We start from the raw sequence: 19,699 nt of genomic DNA on the forward strand, positions 1-19,699 counted from the left end.
ATACCTGCGGATTTTTCTGGGAAAAAATTAAATAAATTAAATTTTCCTGCGGAAAATACATCTGCAGGTAAATTCGCAGAAATACCTGCGGATCTTGCTGCCGAAATCCTATTTAGAATAAAAGACCAAATTACTTTAAGAAATCCGCAGGTAATTCCGCAGGAATATTTGCTGCGGATTTTGCTGCGCAAATTCTATTTTGACTAAAAACCAACTACATTACCTAATTCGCAGGTAATTCCGCAGAAAACTTTCCTGCGGAGTTACCTGCGGATTTTCTTTTGAATTATATTTTATTATTTTGTGAATAAAAAATATTGTAAAATATATTTCTTTTAAAATAAAATGTTTTTTTTCCAAAAATAATAGTAATAATTTTTTTTTAAACATAATAGTAAATTCTTAATTTTTTTAAAAATTTAATAAAGTTATTTTTTTAATGTAATTCTTCAATTCATATTTTAATAAACGGTATGATAATTTTGAAAAGTAAAATTAAAAAAATGTATAGAAAAAATAAAAATCTAATAAAATTTTTAAAGTGGGAATCGAACTTACTATCTATCTTATATTGGACCAAATTATAAACCATTAGAAAATATTTCACTGAAACAAATATTAAAAATATTTAAAAAAATTGAAAACAAAAATCTGATAAAATTTCTAGAGTAGGAATTGAACCTACTATCTATCATATATTAGACCAAATAATCAATCACTAAAAGAATAATTTACTGAAACAAATATTATATATAATTTTTTAATTTCTCTTTTAATATATTTTTCTTTTAATATATTTTAAAATTATTTCTAAATTTTAAATTTAATATCTTTTATCAAATATACATTTTGTGTTATATAAAATTATATTTTGTTCAATGGTTAATTATTATAAAGTTTTAATTTTAGAAATCCTATTATAATAATAATGTGTAATATGAAATTATATTTAAACTCTTGTTAAAATATCAATTTTTATATAGGATTTTAAATTTATAAATCATTTTTACTATTTTTTGTTGGAATTAAATAATGTTAAATATTTTTTGTTAATATTTTTTGTTAAAATAAGTTTTGAGAGATGTAGGAGTATTATTGATGTTACAAATTACAAATTACAAATTAAAATATATTAACATAGAGAATAGATAAAGGAAAACCTAATCGTGTGTTCCAATCTTAACCTCTTTCTCTCTCTCGCCGTCGTGAATCGCTCCGGGGTTTCCAGCTACCAGAATGCTTCTGCATCTTCGTGAGTCCTCCGTCTCCGTCTATTCTCCATTGGGAGTCCTCTCCTTCGAATGCTCCTGCATCTTCGTGAATCATCTCCGTCAAGCGCTTCGGCAACATCGTGAATCATCGTTATCGACTGTGTCACATCCATTCGTTCATCTCAATTCTAGGGTTGTTTCAGCGCGTTTTGTTACGCGGATTATAGTGTAAATACTCATTCTTCTCCCCTACTTCACTCCATTTTAACCCTGGGTTCTTTGTTTCAGAGTTGATAAATAGTAGATTCGATGTTGATGGTGATGAGGTTATCTAGACAAAACAGAGGACAGAAGGAAAAGATGATTGAAGACTTGATCCTTACATAATCCAGTTATGAGATGACAAGAGGTAAATAAAACCTAATATTTTCAAAAGTTTATTATAATCTGTGTGGAAACTCATTTCCAAAGTTTATTATATTCGGTATATAAATTCGTGAAACATAACTTTTATTGTTGTTTATCCTATCTCTATATATGAAACTTTTAGATTGTCACTTCCAATTTTCAAGAGACTGGATACAGTGATATTTGCTATTAATTTGGTTCATGAAATGTGTTAAAATGGTTATCTTATGTTTGTTAATTGCCTTCCAGTTTCAGCAATGCAGGTTATTTATCAGGGATTAGTTGTTGATAGGTAACATATCATTAGGTTATTTGTTGATTAGTTTTTAATTAATTCGGCTATTTAATTAACCTAAAGCGACATGCTACTGTATTTGCAGATCGATCACTTTCGTTAGTCAGGAGACTACGCTCTTCAGTTGTGATGTATGCTTGATTTTTGAAGACTGTAATATCAGTTTTGATAGGAACCAAGTTTGATGATTTCATTCAGCTCCATATTGATGCAAATCTGGCCCTAGCACAAGGGGTTTGTTTGAATTTCTTATAATTTATTTAATTTCGGTTCTTATTTCTCAAGGCATTCTCACTAACTAAAATGGTATTCGACTAATTCAAATGTTTTTGTATGGTTTGAAGTTCAATAATTAGTTTTGGAATACTTATATCTGCAAAAAATGTGCACACATTCGCAACAGTTCATTTTAATCATCAGTATGAAAGGTTTAAATTCTGAAAGATCACTTTGTGAGTGAAACCATACAAATTTTGAAAGGGCTAAGAGAGCGCTATGAGATTCACCACAAGCTCTGTTATACCGATGATGCTTGTGTAGCTGCTGCAGAGCTCTCACATCAATATATCAGATATGGAAGTTATTTCTAATCATAGGTGCTCAAATACTTGCCCAGCAACAAGCGATTTATTTTCATTTGTATTGTCACTATCATTTCTTTCCCTATTACTTTTCCTACTAGTTAAACAATGTCTTTGATTCTGCAGGAATCTAGAAAACAACAAACTACAAGGTCTACTTCATGATAGTGAAATGGATAACACATCATCCAAGAGTAGCTCATCTTTGCAAAAGCAGTTAATGGTGGGTTTACTACATCCCAAGGCATACAAGCCATCAGGATATGTAAAAGTGAAGGGGGATATAACATTCTATAATAGCTGCTGTTAAGAATTTGTAAATTCACTATTTCTGACAGTAGTTTCAGTGCCTCTTCACACACCGACACAGAGGTTTACTAAATTGGATATTTAATTTTTTTATTAATTTAATTAATGGTATTGGATGTTAATTAATAGATTAATGAGATTAGTTTAATTACGGTGCATAGGTTAATTACTGAACAATATAGCGGAAATATTGAGTTACAACAACCGAGTCCCGTATCAGTTCTTGACTCGCAGTTTTACAAAGACGACTCGTCGTGTTCACCATCTCCAATAATGAAAAGATGCGTTGAATATAAAGGTCAGTATTTTTGTTTTGTTCTTACATGCATAAGTCGTAATCATTGCTTCCTCGACGTTAAGGTCATTGCTTTATTTACTAGTGAGAGAGTTAATATTAGGTGAGAGAGTTGATAGTTAAGTTTTAGGACCAGATTTGCTCATCTTGTTTTATCTTTTGTCATTTAGTGAGAGCCCTTGTTTCAGTTGTTCACATGTAAACTTGCGTTCGACGTTGACGAAATCATTCTCATGGGTAACACTCCTGTCAATGGCCTCCTGCAGCATTGAGAAGATTATACGATGCGGAAGGTAAAGAACAAAATTAAATACTCTCTGAATCAATTTTTGTTATTTCTTATTTACAATGAATGCTTTTTTTGTTGTTTCACTAGCATTTTAGCAATCAATATAAGCAATTAACTAAAAGACAACAATGAACTAAAAGACTCATAAATAAGCACTTTAAGCAATTTGCAAGTGTATTAGGTTGGATGTTAACCAGTGTAGTTTATGAACGGTTGGTACTCTTTTTTTCTCCTTTAAATAATAGTCTCATGCTTATTCTCTCCTGAATGTTATATGCTTTGAAGTGTTGAAGTTGCAGCTAACTTTTATGCTGAATCAGGATATGTTAGTTAGTTGGTTGCAGAGTTTACGGGGATATTCGGCTCTGCTTGATATTCCAGTTAATGCTTCCTTTAGCTATTGCAGTAGTAGCGTTTTTGTATCCCTCCAACTATACTCACTCAGGATATTGGTTTTCATCAATAGGTATGCCTCACACTTTTGTAACACTTATTTACTTATGAATTTCGAATATTATGTCTAAACTTATGCTTTGAGTCCTAATATTTTTAGCACAGGAATTTATCTGCTAGCAAAATTTGAAGCTGTTTCCTTCCCTTCGACAATTCACTAACAGGAAAGGAAGAAGTATGTATTTCCTTCCCTTTTGTTTTTGAAGTTTGAATTGACAAACTAACAGTTCGTGTTATTTTCTTGTATATCAAACTAGAGTTCAAACCGTTATGTCAATATTCTTCTAAGTTTGAATTGCAAGGTATGTATTATATTTATGAACAATTCGTTGTCTAAATTTGTTCAACTAGAAGGATAACTAATAAATAATTTTTTGATGGAGGGATAGTTAAGACGTAGGAATCTCACTTTTTGATATGGTTTGAAAGTAACATTTCCAATTTAAATTCAAAAAATTATTAGAGTTCAATAATTATATATAAACAATATTAATTATACACTAAAAAACTATGAAATTTGTAATGAGTTTATAGTTATGGTGTATGGAATTTGACTTGCATTTTGTTTTGTAATAGGTAATGTGACCTTTGAGGAAGAGTGGAACAATTTATCTAGTAATCATGAAAGAGTAACAATCAAAAAAGTATGTCCTGTTTGTCCCAATTGCTGAATTTTTGGGTAACATTTCTACTGGTTTTTTTACCCTCATTATGAATCTGATATGGGCGTGTGTTTACTTGGTTGGCCATATTTGGTACTGTTATGAGGCTGTTGTGTTATCTATACTTGGTACTGTTATGGGGCTGTTGTGTTATCTATATTTGGTTCTACTTAGTAGAATTTTTTGTATCTTAGTGAGTTTTTGTGCTTGAGTCATTTTCCTGCCATATGGTGGCTTGACAGAGTTGGGTTAGATATGAAATGAATGTTGGATGATTGTTGGAAATGTGAGGATCTACCGTTATTACCGGCACTTTTCATTTTAGTTTAAGACTTTTCTTTTCCTGGAGTTCCTTTTCTAATTTCTAGTCTTTGGGATGGATTTTAATATATTATCAGCAAGGGATTTGGTGTTGGTAGGGTGCCTAAGGCAGTGGGTGTCGAGATAATGTGGCAATGATGTTACGCAATTAGTTTATGCAGTAATAGATAATTGTTAATGACCTGCATGCAGTCCAACACCACATGGTACACCCCTCCCTGTAATACTGCTAGGGGAGCAAATACTAATATAGATAATTTTTTTTATTTTAAAAAAATATTACCTGCGGAATTACCTGCGCATTTTTTCCTGCGGATTTAGCTGCGGAATTACCTGCGGAACTTCCTGCCGGATTTAGCTGCGGATTTAGCTAAAATCCGCAGGTAAATCCGCAGGAAATTTGAGTATTTCTAGTAGTGACAGTTGTTTGTGTCCTTAAAAATTGATTTTGGGGAGGGCTGGAAATGAGTCGAGTTGAGTCGAACTCGCCTCAGCTCAGTTCGACTAGTTAAGAATTGGCCGAGTTCGAGTTTGAGTTCGAGTTCTTGACGAACTTTTTTTTCGGCTCAAACTCGACTCGTTAAGAATTGGCCGAGTTTGAATTCGAGTTCGAGTTTATCTCGAACTTTTTTTTAAAGTCAAACTCGATTAGTTAGAAGTTCACGAACATCTCGATTCAACTCGTTAGATTTATCTTATTAGGTTCAACTCGTTTATTTCACGGACTTAAAAGTAATTTTTTAAAGTCTATTTTATAATATATATATATATATATATATATATATATATATATATATATATATATATATATATATATATATATATATATATATATATATATATATATATATATATATATATATATATATTTGACTTTTTAAATTAATATTTTTTAAATGAAAAATATAGAAAAAAAATAAAAATTATAAGATTGGAATTTATACGATTTAATTTTATTTGTATAATTATTTTTAGAAATATTTTGCTCACTAGAGAATATAAATTATCAATTAAAACCGTAAGATTAAAATAAAATATGATACTAAGATTTGGAGCAAACATTTAAACCTACTCTTAAAGACAATATAATCTATCTCATATATAATCGAGTTGACTCATGAACCTAACGAGTCAAACTATGTATAATTTAAGTTCAACTCATTTAGTTAACGAACTTAGTTTTTAACTCATACTTAACTCATTTGGTTCATGAACCTAATTCAACGATTTAATTTTCAAATCGAGTTTCGAACTATTTTCGAGTTAGTTTGGTTCATTGTCAGCCCTAATTTCGAGAAACTAAAATTCGAAAAAACACTAATTAAATAGTTTAAAAATCTGAATTTTAAAATATGGGAACCAAATATTTAAAAATCAAAATTACAAAAACCAAAATTTGAATTAAGCCTTTAACAAAATACAAACAATTTATTAACTAATTTATTTTATAAAGTGTTTTTTAAAATAGTTTTTTTTTTTTGACATATTTTAAAATAGTTAATATTTTGACAAAAATCAATATTATTATTCTGAATAAAAATTATGAAAATTTACTAGTATTTACTGTTTAAGTATTGATATAAGATAATTATTTAATTTATTATTTTTGAAGATATACTAAATTTATTTAATTTTTTAATTCATTCATACGGTTTCACACGTAACCGAAAATAAAATCCCGGATTCCATAATTCTATATAAGATATAGAACTGAAAAACAGTTTTTTTTATCAGATAAAAAATAAAAGAAGCATTCTGGTATGCAATTAAAGCGAAGCGTTTCGAATTTCGCTCTTACTTCAGCTCCAAGACACACGAACACACTATCGGCTCCAGAATATTCACTACCACCCCCCACTTTCTGCGCTTAACATTAAAATTTTCTTTAAAAAAAATTGTGTTTTCTTATTAAAATACTAATTTTCTTTTTACAATCCCAAAAATTCTTCACCGAATAATTGTTTTTCCAAAAATATCGCTAACCGCCTCACTACTTAAAAAATACTCCTGAAACAAACCCAACCAAATCATCTCAATCTCAAGTGCGTCACTATATAAAACCCTCTGCTTTTATACCTCACGCAAAGAACAAAAGTGCGTAGTAAATTATTTCATTCCATTCTTCAGAAAATAATGTTTGACGGTGGAGGTAAGCCATATCCCGTCGTCTATTGCGACGGCGAAAGAGACTTCGACCTTGGAATTCTCATGGTGGACCCCACTATGAATATCAAGAATATTCTCTCCATCCTCAGTCACAAGATTGGGATCTCGCCACACCAGTTTTCTGTTTTCATAGCCGATAGAAACAGTAACCAGAAAATTCCTTTCACCGCTAAGTTAAACCTTGCCACCATGCTTTGTGACGGCGGCGATGATTATATATATGTTAAGCGGTCTGGACGCTCGAAGAAGTCTCTGATGAAGAACAGGAACCTATCCGAGAAACTCATGCATCTGCGTCGAGACGGTGTTTTTGACCGTTCACGGTCTGCGTATGTGGTGGCGCCTTCGCATTTTGAACGAGGTGAAATTGAGAGAACTCAGAGAAGGATGTTGAATTTATGCAAGGAAAGGGAGGCGGCGTTCTTGATGAGTATGGAAGATACGGTTGAGGGTTTGAGGAGGGGAGCGCCGGTGGGAAAGGGCGGTGAAAGTGGATGTGCTGTGTGTAGAGAGTGTTTGAAAGCGGAAGTGGCTGAGACTGATGCAGATTTTCATCTGTGCGTTCTCGATGAGGTGGTTGTAGGATTTAGGACAGCGGCAGGACCAATTTCCCGACCGGTGAGGAATTCCGGCGATAATGGTCAATGATTCCTGCATTGGTCCATATATTGAGGAATTCCGGCGATAATGGTCAATGATTCCTGCATTGGTCCATATATTGAGATTGAACTAAATCCATATATTTTTAGGCACAATAGAAAATTGACAGTGAGAAATTGACGTTGTTAAAAATTTAATTTGGTTTTTAATTGTTATCATGAGGTACTTGGTTTAATGGAGGAGAAAGACAATTATATTTTAATTTTTTAATTAATAAAAAATATAATTGGTTGTGTGTAAATCTATTTGTTATGATTGTGACTATATAAGAATTTTCATGCTCTTGGAATTTTGTATTGGTTATATTCAATGTGAGAATTAGAATTAGATTGTTAAACTCTTCTCTACCCATCATAAAATGTTATTAGTATATTTTCAACTAATCATAATGTATCATTTAATTTTAATATATTTATTTGTAATATTTTACACTGAATATAATTTTATCTAACTTTTTGAGTTGGATAGATAAGAATTCACCTTAATTGTTAAATTACTTATTTTTAAATTCTTTATTGAAAAAGAAATGTTATGTGTACACTTAATCTAATAATTTTTTATTTATTTGTTTTAAGACAAACAATCATATGAGCCACGCTCTATTTTGATTCGGTGTACACCTAGGTGTTAAATTTTAGTTAAATTTTATTTGTTCTAAGACAAACAATCATATGAGCAAACCTTTTATTGAAATCTCTTAGATATTGGTTTTGTATTTAGCCTTGCTTATAAATAGTATTTATTATGTATCATAATATCTATTAATATTGTAATTAAGTTTTTAATAAAATAGAAGTGAAAAAAATTATTTCAAAATATATTATTTTTTAATTTTAATTATTATTTTAAAAATCAATTAAAACAACATCATCTTTCTATTTTTTTTTTTTTTTGACAAAACATCATCTTTCTATTAAATAAACCATCATCATCATGAATTCTCAGTCATGTATAAAAAATGCTGTCTTTGATCAAAATACAAAGTAAGTTCTCACATATAAATCAAAGTCATATTCATATACTCTTTATTTCATGTAGTGAGACATGTTATTAATTGCATGTTATTAATTGCACCAGTTAAATTTACTCCAAGAGTAAGCTATTATAACTTACTCCACATCTTGACCATTTATTATTTTCAATCTAATGGTTAAAAATAATAAGCAATTAATTGTGGAGAGAGAAAACTATTCCTCATTATTTTTAACCATTAGATTGAAAAGAATTAATGGTCAAGATGTGGAGTAAGTTATAACAAAATAACACGGCCACAACGGGTACCAGTGCGGACGCACGGGTATCACGCTAGTTTAGACATAACCAATCATATTAACTTTAAATAATAACCATATCTGAGCATTGATTTTAAATCCTATGGTTATTAATTTAAAGTTCTCAGTTCTCATTATAGTTAAAGTTCTCATTTGATACGTCCCCTATATATATATATATATATATATATATATATATATATATATATATATATATATATATATATATATATATATATATATATATATATATATATATATATATATATATATATATATATATATATATATATATATATATATATATTCTAGAGGTAAATGTCATAAAACCATATGTGTAAAATATAGAAATTTCTTTTTAATAGGTTGGGGCAAAGTTTGGGATATTTTCATCAATAAAAATTATTTTCCCGTTAATATTCAATATTTCGATCAGTAACTTCATGTTCCCGTAAATATTTAATATGTTTATCAGTAATTCATGTTCTCGTTAATATTGAATATTTTATTCAGTAACTTCATGTTCCCGTTAATATTCAATATTTTGATTAGTATCTTCATGTTCCCGCTAATATTCATTATTTTTGATCAGTAACTTCGTATTCCCGTTAATATTCCAAACTTGTTCCCGTTAATATTCAATATTTTTATCAGTAACTTCATGTTCCCGTTAATGTTCTTTATTTTGATCAGTAACTCCGTTTTTCCATTAATATTCATTATTTTGATCAATAACTTTGTGTTCCCGTTAATATTCAAAAATTGGATCAGTAACTTAATGTTTCCGATTATATTAAAAATTTTGATAAGTAACTTTGTCTTCCGTTAATATTCAATATTTTAATCAATAACTACGTGCTCCTGTTAATATTCAATATTTTAAATATTAACGGGATATCCGTGCATTCGCACAGGGACTAGTGTGGTACGCTCATTTGTTTTAATATTCAATATTTCGATCGGTAACTTCATGTTCCCGTTATTGTTCAATATTTCGATCAATAACTTCATGTTCTCGTTAATATACAATATTTTGATCAGTAATTCATGTTCTCGTTAATATTTAATATTTTATTCAGTAACTTCATGTTCCCGTTAATATTCAATATTTTGATTAGTAACTTCATGTTCTTGCTTATTTTGTTCAATATTATATTTTTTATAAAAAAAAAATTGATGTAATTATTATTATGATACATTTCGTTCAGCAAAGATACATAATAATCTTAAAAATGAAATTGATAAAGAATAGAATAATGAAGTGTTATTTTATTAATATGCAATAAAAATTGGGAAGATCAATAAAGAATACACAATGTCGATTGTCCAATGCAATAAACTTAGTCACATTTACTTTCAACATATTCCAAATTTGTTCCCGTTAATATTCAATATTTTTATCAGTAACGCATGTTCCCGTTAATATTCATTATTTTCAACAGTAACTCCATGTTCCCGTTAATATTGAAAAAATTTATCAGTAAGTTAATGTTTCTGTTGATATTCAAAAAAATTATCAGTAACTTCGTGTTCTCGTTGATATTCAATATTTTGTCAATAACCCCGTATTTCCATTAATATTTATTATTTTGATTAGTAACTTCGTGTTCCCGTTAATATTCAAAATTTGTTCCCGTTAATATTCAAAATTTTGACCAGTAACTTAATGTTTCCGATAATATTCAAAATTTTGATCAGTAACTTCATGCTCCCGTTAATATTCAATATTTTAATCATTAACTCCGTGCTCCAGTTAATATTCAATATTTTGAATATTAACAGGATACATGTTCATTCGCACTGGGACCAGTGTGGTACGCTCATTTGTTTTAATATTAAATATTTTGATCAATAAATATTATTTTTTTCGTTAATTTTGATTAATATTTAATATTAAATATTTTGATTAATTTTGACAAAACAACAAAAATACTTTCTTGAACTTTGAAATGTGACACTTAAAAAGAAACAAATTTTTTTCACAAAAGTGACAATTATAAAGTAACGGAGGGAGTATTTAATATTATTTTTGTTTTGGAATTATTTATAAAACTATTTAAATCAATTGTAAACTTATTCTCATTATTATTCAACATTTAATTAAATGTGTTAATTCAGTACCATATGTGCGTACCATATAATTACCCGTGTGTATCCGTAATATATTATTTTGTATTTGGATAGAATTGACCCCATTAAAGTTTTAATGGTAATATTTCAATTATATTATATTATATATAGATAAACATATATATATATATATATATATATATATATATATATATTGATTATTGATGAACTTGTCCAGTTAAAATTTTATATTTTATAAATGACAAACAAATTGTATGATTAATAAAAAATATCATACAATTTTGATATTATTTATTCATATATTTCTTATGTTTCATTCTATTACTATTTATTCATACATTACTTATGTTTCATTCTATTACTATTTATTCATACAGTACTTATGTTTCATTCGATTACTTATGCTTATTAACACCCATAGTTATTTTTAAATATGTTTTAAAAAAAATAGTCAATAGATCTAATATATTTATTTTATTTGATAATCTCTAAAACATTTCATTAATATATATATATATATATATATATATATATATATATATATAACTTTCAGATTTTATATTTTAAATAATTTAGCAGTATTAGTAAGAAATCTTATTAAAGTTAAAATAGAAAATAGTAGTTAGTTTAATTATGTATTTTTTACCAAAAAAATCCATACAATATACAAAATCAATGATATGTCTAAAACACTTTATTAAAATATGTATCTAATAATATTAAATGTTAAATGAGAGGTTAGACATCTTCTAAGCATATGAAATTTGGTTTCAAAATTAGGTTGATAAATTCATCATTTTGGAAACTTTATATTAAATAATTTTGAAGGAAATCAAGTGAGATAAATTATTTTTATTAATTTTTAATGATAATTTGATTCATTCAATTTTTGGTGATACAAATCAATATAATTGGAGTACTAAATATATTTGTAAAGTATTTATTTTATACCAATTAAGATATTGGTACGTAATTGATATGATTTTAATGTATTGATTCTATATCAATTAAATTATCCCAACGTAATGATTTTAACGTATGGGTCGTTAAAAAGGCTTTTATATGTTACAAAATTAGATAACTTTAGGTAAATCATACAAAAGTACAATATTTTCTCAAAATTATATTTTTTTTAGGTAAATCATAAAATATTGTAAAAATAGTATAATTTTGTAAGATATAAAAGTACAATATTTTCTCAAATCTAATAATTTAAAAATACATGTGGTAAATACTAAAAGAATAAGAAATCAAAAGTTGCAATCACATGCATTAAATCATAAATTAAAAGTTGCAATCAATCAATCAATGATTACTAAAGGTAATTATGATATTTAACTTTTTTATAGGTAAATGATTTATGTCTTTTCATTCTAAACTCTTTATTTACCTAAAAAAATGTACTGTTTTTTTCTTTATTCTTTGATTCTATTTTCTTATACATTTCAAAATTATGTATATATTTTTAATTTGCAATATTTTATTATATTTTATCTTGATTTTTGTTTTGTTTTGTTCGACCTTATAATAAATAAATGTCAATAATATTTTATAAAACTAACTTTATAAATTATATATATATATATATATATTGATAAACTTAATTTTTTAATTTGACTTAACTAAAATATTCTTTAGTTCTATGAATTAATATACAATATTATGTTATTTATATATTATAATATCTATAATTTTTATAATTACTAAGATTTAATATAAATATCACTCAAATATAAAATCAATTAATCAATGAAATTTATTTATTAAAATTTGCAATAATATACCAATTATTTCCATATCAAGAAAATAGGTGTGCTGCTTCATTATTTCAACAAACCATTCTTTAAAATCACGTTCAAATCGACCATAATGCTTGGACTATTATGGATAAGAAGTTAAAAATTGCAATCACATTAAATCAAAAATCAAAATAATAAATCAAAAGTTGCAATCAGATTAAATCAAAAATTAAAGTTGCAATCAATTAAAGATAATTATGATATTTAATTTTTTTTATAGGTAAATGATTTATGTCTTTTCATTTCAAAACTCTTTATTTACCTAAAAAAATATAATGGTTTTTTCTTTATTCTTTAATTCTATTTTCTTATAGATTTCAAAATTATGTATACATTTTTAATTTGTAATATTTTATTATATTATATCTTTATTTTTTGTTTTGTTCGACCTTACAGTAAATAAATATCAATAATATTTTATAAAACTAACTTTATATATATTGATAAACTTAATTTCTTAATTTGACCTAACTAAAATATTCTTTAGTTCTATGAATTAATATCAAATATTATCTTATTTACATATTATAATATCTACAATTTCGATAATTACTAAGATTTAATATAAATATCACTCAAACATAAAATCAATCAATCAATCTATGAGATTTATTTATTAACATTTGCACTTAAAATATAAAAAATTAAAGTTCATTCTATGAATTAATATAAAATATCATGTTATTTACATATTATAATATCTACAATTTCGACAAAACTTGCGCAAGCATAACCCAATAATTTCAAGCAGATTCTCCATTGTATATTGACACCAGCCAACTTGATTTCTACTTCTACTGCTCAAACTTTCAGGACAGTCAAAGAAGAATATTTATTTCAAACGAATCGTATAGACGATGTTTGCTACTGTCTGCACCAGAAAAAAATCCAAAACACATGGATTATGACAATATTTAAATTGTTACTAAAAGAATAGAAAATAGGGATTGGAAACAACCAGCTAAAAAACGAACCATATACTATGGAGTGACGCCAATTGGTACTTCAAAATGATACACTACAAATTCAACCTGCAAATAACATGAAAGATATTTTCTATCAAGAAAAGAAAGGAACAAATGTTAAATACCGGTCTGTCCATGAATAGTCGTGGGAATGGCTGGAATTGCAAAAATAGTATAAACCAAAATTTACACGATTAGGTTTGATGAACATGATAGAGAATGTGAAAGTATGATCGGTTATATATAGTAATGATAAAACCGTTTTGGAATGTGGAAGGTGGAGGGCTTGGAAGGCAGAAGGGTTGGAAGTTATATGATAGATATCACATTGAGTAGCATTATTGAGAGTGGAGCAGTTGAAACTTTTCATTTGCATAACTGCTGCGCTGCATGTTAGAAACATATGAATATTTGAGAAGGCAAAAGAGTGGTGACGTGGATGCAAACCATGAAGCCACGTGTCGCAGCCAGAGGAGTTGTTGAAAAAGATATACTTTTCTTATATTATAGATATTTGTTAGAACTGTGTCTATATAAGAATTTTCCTGCTCTTGGAACTTTTTATTGGTTATATTCAATGTGAGAATTAGATTGTTAAATTATTATATACAATTATTTTTTTAATCATTACTATTTACAAATATTTATATTTGTTAGACGTAATCGAGTATATTTTTGTATTTTTTTACACATTTATACTATTTTATCTATTATATTATTTTAGAAAGTACAAACAAATAGAGAGAATCAATTAAAGTATATATATATATATATATATATATATATATATATATATATATATATATATATATATATATATATATATATATATATATATATAGATTCCAAAAACATAATTAACTATGAGTTCTATATATAGATGATAATTGAATATTGTATATATTATAACATATTCTTGTTAATCAGTGTCCTCAGGGCATTCTTTAAGTATACTAAATAAGAAAAATATTTTTTATAAAAATTAATATTTTAATTTTTAATACAATTTCAATGCATTAAATACACGTATTTTAATAAAATTTTGTCACTTTAATCACTTAAATAATGCCCTAAGCAGGGGTGGTCCTGAGCACGGGCTCGCGGGGCGGGGGCCCAGGGCCCCATAAATTTAGGGGCACCAAAATTTTTTTTACCCCTATATATATTAAAAGAGAATTTTCTCTTATAAAAATACTTGCTAGAATTTTTTTTTTAAAAAAAAAATATTGGTTAACAAAATTATAGGGGCACTACAATGTCAAAATTAATAAAAGAATATAATTTCTTATGAATAAAATATAGAGAAGAATAAAATCAATTAATTTCCCTAAAATAAAATTAATTAATATATCCATAAATTAAAACAATGATATAGAAAATATTTTACATTATTGATCTCAAAGTTAAGAGTGAAGCACTACTTCAACTAGCTGAACAAGATAATGATCCCAAAATTAAGAGTGAAGCTGAATCTTTAGCAACTCATGGAATTGGAAACTTTGAATTATTAGTAGCTATGATTATTTGGTTTGAATTTTTAAGTGTGGTTAATGAAATCAGCAAAAAGTTTGCAAAAAAAAAACATGTGTAATGATGTAGCTATAGAACTAGTAAAATGTTTGATCAAGTATTTGAAAAAATGTAGAGAATTTGGATATGTAAATGCCAAATTCAAAGGACCTGGCCCCAAGGACACTGATTAACATTTCCCATTATAATACTAGTATATGGATGAGTGGAAATATACCGGGGCACATGCCCACAGAATGACATAAGTAGCTCCAGGTTTGACTTTTGGATAGACTAAAAGTAATTCTAGAAGGTAGAATTGATTCTGGATGATTTTAAGATGTTTGGTTAGACAAAAATAGAATTGATTCTAATTAGAATTTGGGCAAAATACCCTTTTTCGTCCCTTAACTTTACCTCGGGGTCCATTTTGGTCCTTCAATTTTTAAAATGTTCAAATAGACCCCTTATCTATTAAAAAGGTGGCACGTTAGTCCTTTCCGTCAATGTGATGGAAACGGACGTTAGACTGTGCATATGTGGCGTCTGACGAGGTTATGTTTGTCTGACGAGGTTATGTTTTACACGCATGGCAGGATGACGTGGCATATGTTGTCACCAAGTTCCTGAAAATTCTAAAAATTATTCAAAAACTTTGTCTTCACCAGGGTTCCTGAAAATTCTAAAAATTATTCAAAAACTTTGTCTTCACCAGGATTTGAACTCAAGACATTTTAGTTATGGTACAACTGGGTGTACCACTAGGCTATGCTCATTTTGGTTGCTTTCTTTTCTTTCTGCAGCTACTTATTAACTACTGCATTAGTTGATTTCTTTTACTTCTACATTAATAATAATAATAATAATAATAATAATAATAATAATAATTATTATTATTATTATTATTATTATTAACTACTGCGTTAGTCATATTATTATTATTATTATTATTATTATTATTAGTAGTAGTAGTAGTATTATTACTATTAATATTATTAATATTACTATTAGTATTATTATTATTACTACTAATATTTTTAGTATTAATACTATTATTATTTTTTTTAATACTACTTGTTATGAATATTTATGTTAGTGGATGTCCATCCATCTCCATGTTCTTCATCTTCCTATTCCATACTTAATATGTGTTTAATATGTGTGATTTTCTATTTCCCTTGAGTCCTATAAATAGAGATCCATATTGGAATGTAAAGCACACTTGAAATAAGATAAGATAATATTGCTCTCTTTCTTCTCTATCTCTCTTTGATCTCTCTATTGTTTTAGTTAATTTCATAACACGTTATCAGCACGAAACTCTACCGTGTGAGCGATTTTATGATCAATTTGCATAATCATGTTTCTTCTCTTTCGAGTAAGTTTTTAAGATTTTTCTTCATCTTATAGATTAAATTTTAGCATGCTATTCTATTATTTTTTTGTATAAGATTTCACTGAAAATTTTGTTTAATTAACACAATTATATATTTTAAAGTTGTCTATCATCGATAAGTTCTTGATGCATCCCTGAAGGATTACTTAAAGAATGATTGTTCAATTTTTAAGAAAACAACAATTGTAATTTTCATGCATTCCTGAAGAATTGCATGAATAACGTGCATCCCAGAAGGATTATAAATATTATTATTTTTATTAGTAAACGATTTGTGATTGAGTTCCTGAAGAACTACAAAATGTGATTGAGTTTCTGAAGAACTATAAAAAAATTGTGATTGTGATTGAGTTCCTGAAGAACTATACAAAAAAAAAAACCTCTCTTAAACTAATGTTAAGATATCTCAAGAGAATTACTTAAAGAATTATTTTTCTTAATCGATATGAATGTATTTGATTAAAGTGTTTAATAATGAAATACTATTATATGGGTTTTGACTTATATTGGAGGTATCGAATATCTTTGTATTACACAACACAATTTGGACAGAAAATGGGTAATAGAAAAGCTACCGTTTTTTTTCCCGGGCTTGTACTACACTTATATTAGTACAATTGAAGCACATGTCATTGTAAACCTGTAGTTTACAAATTACACTTAAATGTGTCGTTGGTAAAACCGGTTGGGTCATCTCGGATTTAATATGACGCGGATAATTTGTATTGAAGAACCAGAAGTTTCTTCAATCCAGTCCATTTTTGTGTGTTTCTAAAGGAAAATAAAAATTTGAGAAATTACGATTTTATGACACTAATTGTTGCATCGACTAAAATATCATGCATATGTCTCTACTCACAACCAGAAGTTTGTGAAATTATTTTCTCAACTAATTAGACTAATATCTTGTTTTCTGGATTTTTTTTTGTAGAAATTCCTGTATAAGTATCACATATATTATTAAAATTGATATTGAATATCATGTAATATATGTTCATAAAAAGAAAATGGACCCGAAGATCCATTCTTTAGACGTCTAAAGTTAATTATATGGTTGATACTTATGAGATCATCAATTCTAAATTATATATTTGAAACACCCAAAGTATGATATTAAGATATTTATTCGCATTAAGCCAACAAGATACTATATCTTACTCCTCCCTAATTTATTATAATACTTCTCATCTAAGTGAATATTTGGATGTGTTGTGTATATTCCAATTGCTCCAATATAATACATTAAGATGAGTCTTGAAAGAATATTGGAAAAATATAATTAATATGAATCTCAATTTTGAGGATATAATTTGAGAAAATAATCAAATACTTGATTGCAGCCTAGCAGGCTGATTATCACTTGATAAATTAATTTTCCCAATATTAGTGGAGAGAAATGAACAGCTGAAATCATGAACAAGAAGTTCAAATGAACAAGTTAAAATAAAATGTTATCTTGATCCTCGTACAAATCAATATGAACCAGAAGTTCAAAATATAATTCATTTCCAAAGTATATGAAATAAATTATCAGCTGATAATACTCCACTCAAAGTGAATTCTCCTATTGGATAATATAATATTGCAACAGAGTTGTTGCTGCGCCTGAAGCGTGGTATGAAAATCGGTTCCAATATTAAAAGTCCTCTACTAAGAAAAGAAACTAAAGATGACCCAAGTGAGGATATGAAAATGCTAAGAGCACTTTATCTAATTTAATTTTCAGTTCCAGAAGAACAAATCAAGTACTTGAAATATGAAATAAAGAGATATCGATAAATTATGTCATGGATGAAATGGAATGGAACCGAAATTGAGATAACCAAATAAAGTCAATATTGACAATGTCTTTGTATACAATATAGCGCTAAAAGTGATCAATGATAACGAGGATCATGAGTCAAAGTCTATTAAAGATTGTAGACTAAGTGAGAATTGGCCAAAATAAATATATTCAATTGAAGAAGAATTAAACTCACTTTACAAGTGACTCACTTTTGGACCTGTAGTCCGAACACCTCAAGGTGTGAAACTAATTGGGTATAAATGAGTTTTTGTGAAAAAGAAAAATAAGAATGATATGAAGTTTGATTTATTGCTCAATGATTTTCACAAAGACCTAAGATTGATTTTGATAAAACATATTCACCTGTAGTGGATTCAATCGATTTTTGATAATTAATTATCCTTGTAACACATGAAGGGCTTAATTTGAACATGATGGATGTAATGACATCTTATTTATATGGTTCGCTTAATAGTGACATTTACATGAAAATCCCTGATGGGTTCAATATACCAGAGGCACATGATTATGGATCTCGAGAAAACTACTACATCAAATTGAACAAGTCTCTGTATGAGCTGAAAGAATCTGGATGCATGTGGTATAATCGCCTCAGTGAATATTTACTAAATGATGAATATACAAATAATTCAATTTGTACATGTATTTTCATAAAATGATGTGGAAAAGAATTTGCAATACTAGTTATCTATGTGAATGTGATACATATTATTGGAACTCCTGAAGAGCTTCCAAAAGCTATAAATTCCTTAAAGAAAGAGTTTGAGATGAAGGAACTAGGAAAAACAAAAATTATGTCTAGCCTTACAAATTGAGAATTTGGACAATGGAATATTTGTACATCAGGAAGATTATATAGAAAAGTGTTGAAACACTTCTATATGGACAAATCTCATTCGTTGTCTACTTCAATGATTGTTATATCATTAGATGTAGAGAAAGATCCTTTCAGGCCTCAAGAAAATGATTACAAAAATTTTTGGTCCTGAAGTACCATATCTTAGTGCAATTGGAGCACTAATGTACCTTGCTAATTATACACGTCTCGATATATCGTTTGTGGTCAATCTATTACCAAGATACAATTATTCGCCTACATGAAGACATTTGAACAGAGTCAAACATATACTTCGTTATCTTTGAGATACTGGTTACTTGTCAGATTCTCACAGTAGTAGATCAGAAACAGGCTATTTGTTTACATGTGATGG

General features: G+C 27.7%; 1 protein-coding gene and 1 long non-coding RNA gene across 11 annotated transcripts; both read left to right on the forward strand.

The window, feature by feature from the left end:
• The first annotated feature begins 1,159 nt into the window (after window positions 1–1,159).
• LOC131639120 (uncharacterized) lies at window positions 1,160–5,167 on the forward strand. 10 transcript variants are annotated; one of them, XR_009294879.1, is made up of 7 exons: window positions 1,160–1,620; window positions 1,869–1,911; window positions 2,000–2,510; window positions 2,622–2,867; window positions 2,966–4,016; window positions 4,099–4,143; window positions 4,418–5,167. It is a non-coding gene; the product is annotated as an uncharacterized LOC131639120 (long non-coding RNA). The 10 variants fall into 10 exon arrangements; XR_009294872.1 differs by having other exon boundaries at window positions 2,966–4,143; XR_009294878.1 differs by lacking the exon at window positions 4,418–5,167 and having other exon boundaries at window positions 2,966–3,854; window positions 3,942–4,408.
• A 1,722-nt stretch (window positions 5,168–6,889) lies between these two features.
• Window positions 6,890–7,852, forward strand: LOC131639114 (uncharacterized). The gene has a single exon (XM_058909619.1). It carries the CDS (start codon window positions 6,958–6,960, stop codon window positions 7,636–7,638), a length of 681 nt encoding a protein of 226 aa, XP_058765602.1. The 5' UTR covers window positions 6,890–6,957; the 3' UTR covers window positions 7,639–7,852.
• Window positions 7,853–19,699: the final 11,847 nt, after the last annotated feature.

The sequence above is a fragment of the Vicia villosa genome, unplaced genomic scaffold, assembly GCF_029867415.1.
Source record: "Vicia villosa cultivar HV-30 ecotype Madison, WI unplaced genomic scaffold, Vvil1.0 ctg.002536F_1_1, whole genome shotgun sequence".
NCBI classification, from domain to species: Eukaryota; Viridiplantae; Streptophyta; class Magnoliopsida; order Fabales; family Fabaceae; genus Vicia; species Vicia villosa.

What these genes read in the sequence shown, in the direction of transcription:
- LOC131639114 (XM_058909619.1), top strand. Translation starts at nt 6,958, where the DNA reads ATGTTTGACGGTGGAGGTAAGCCATATCCCGTCGTCTATTGCGACGGC.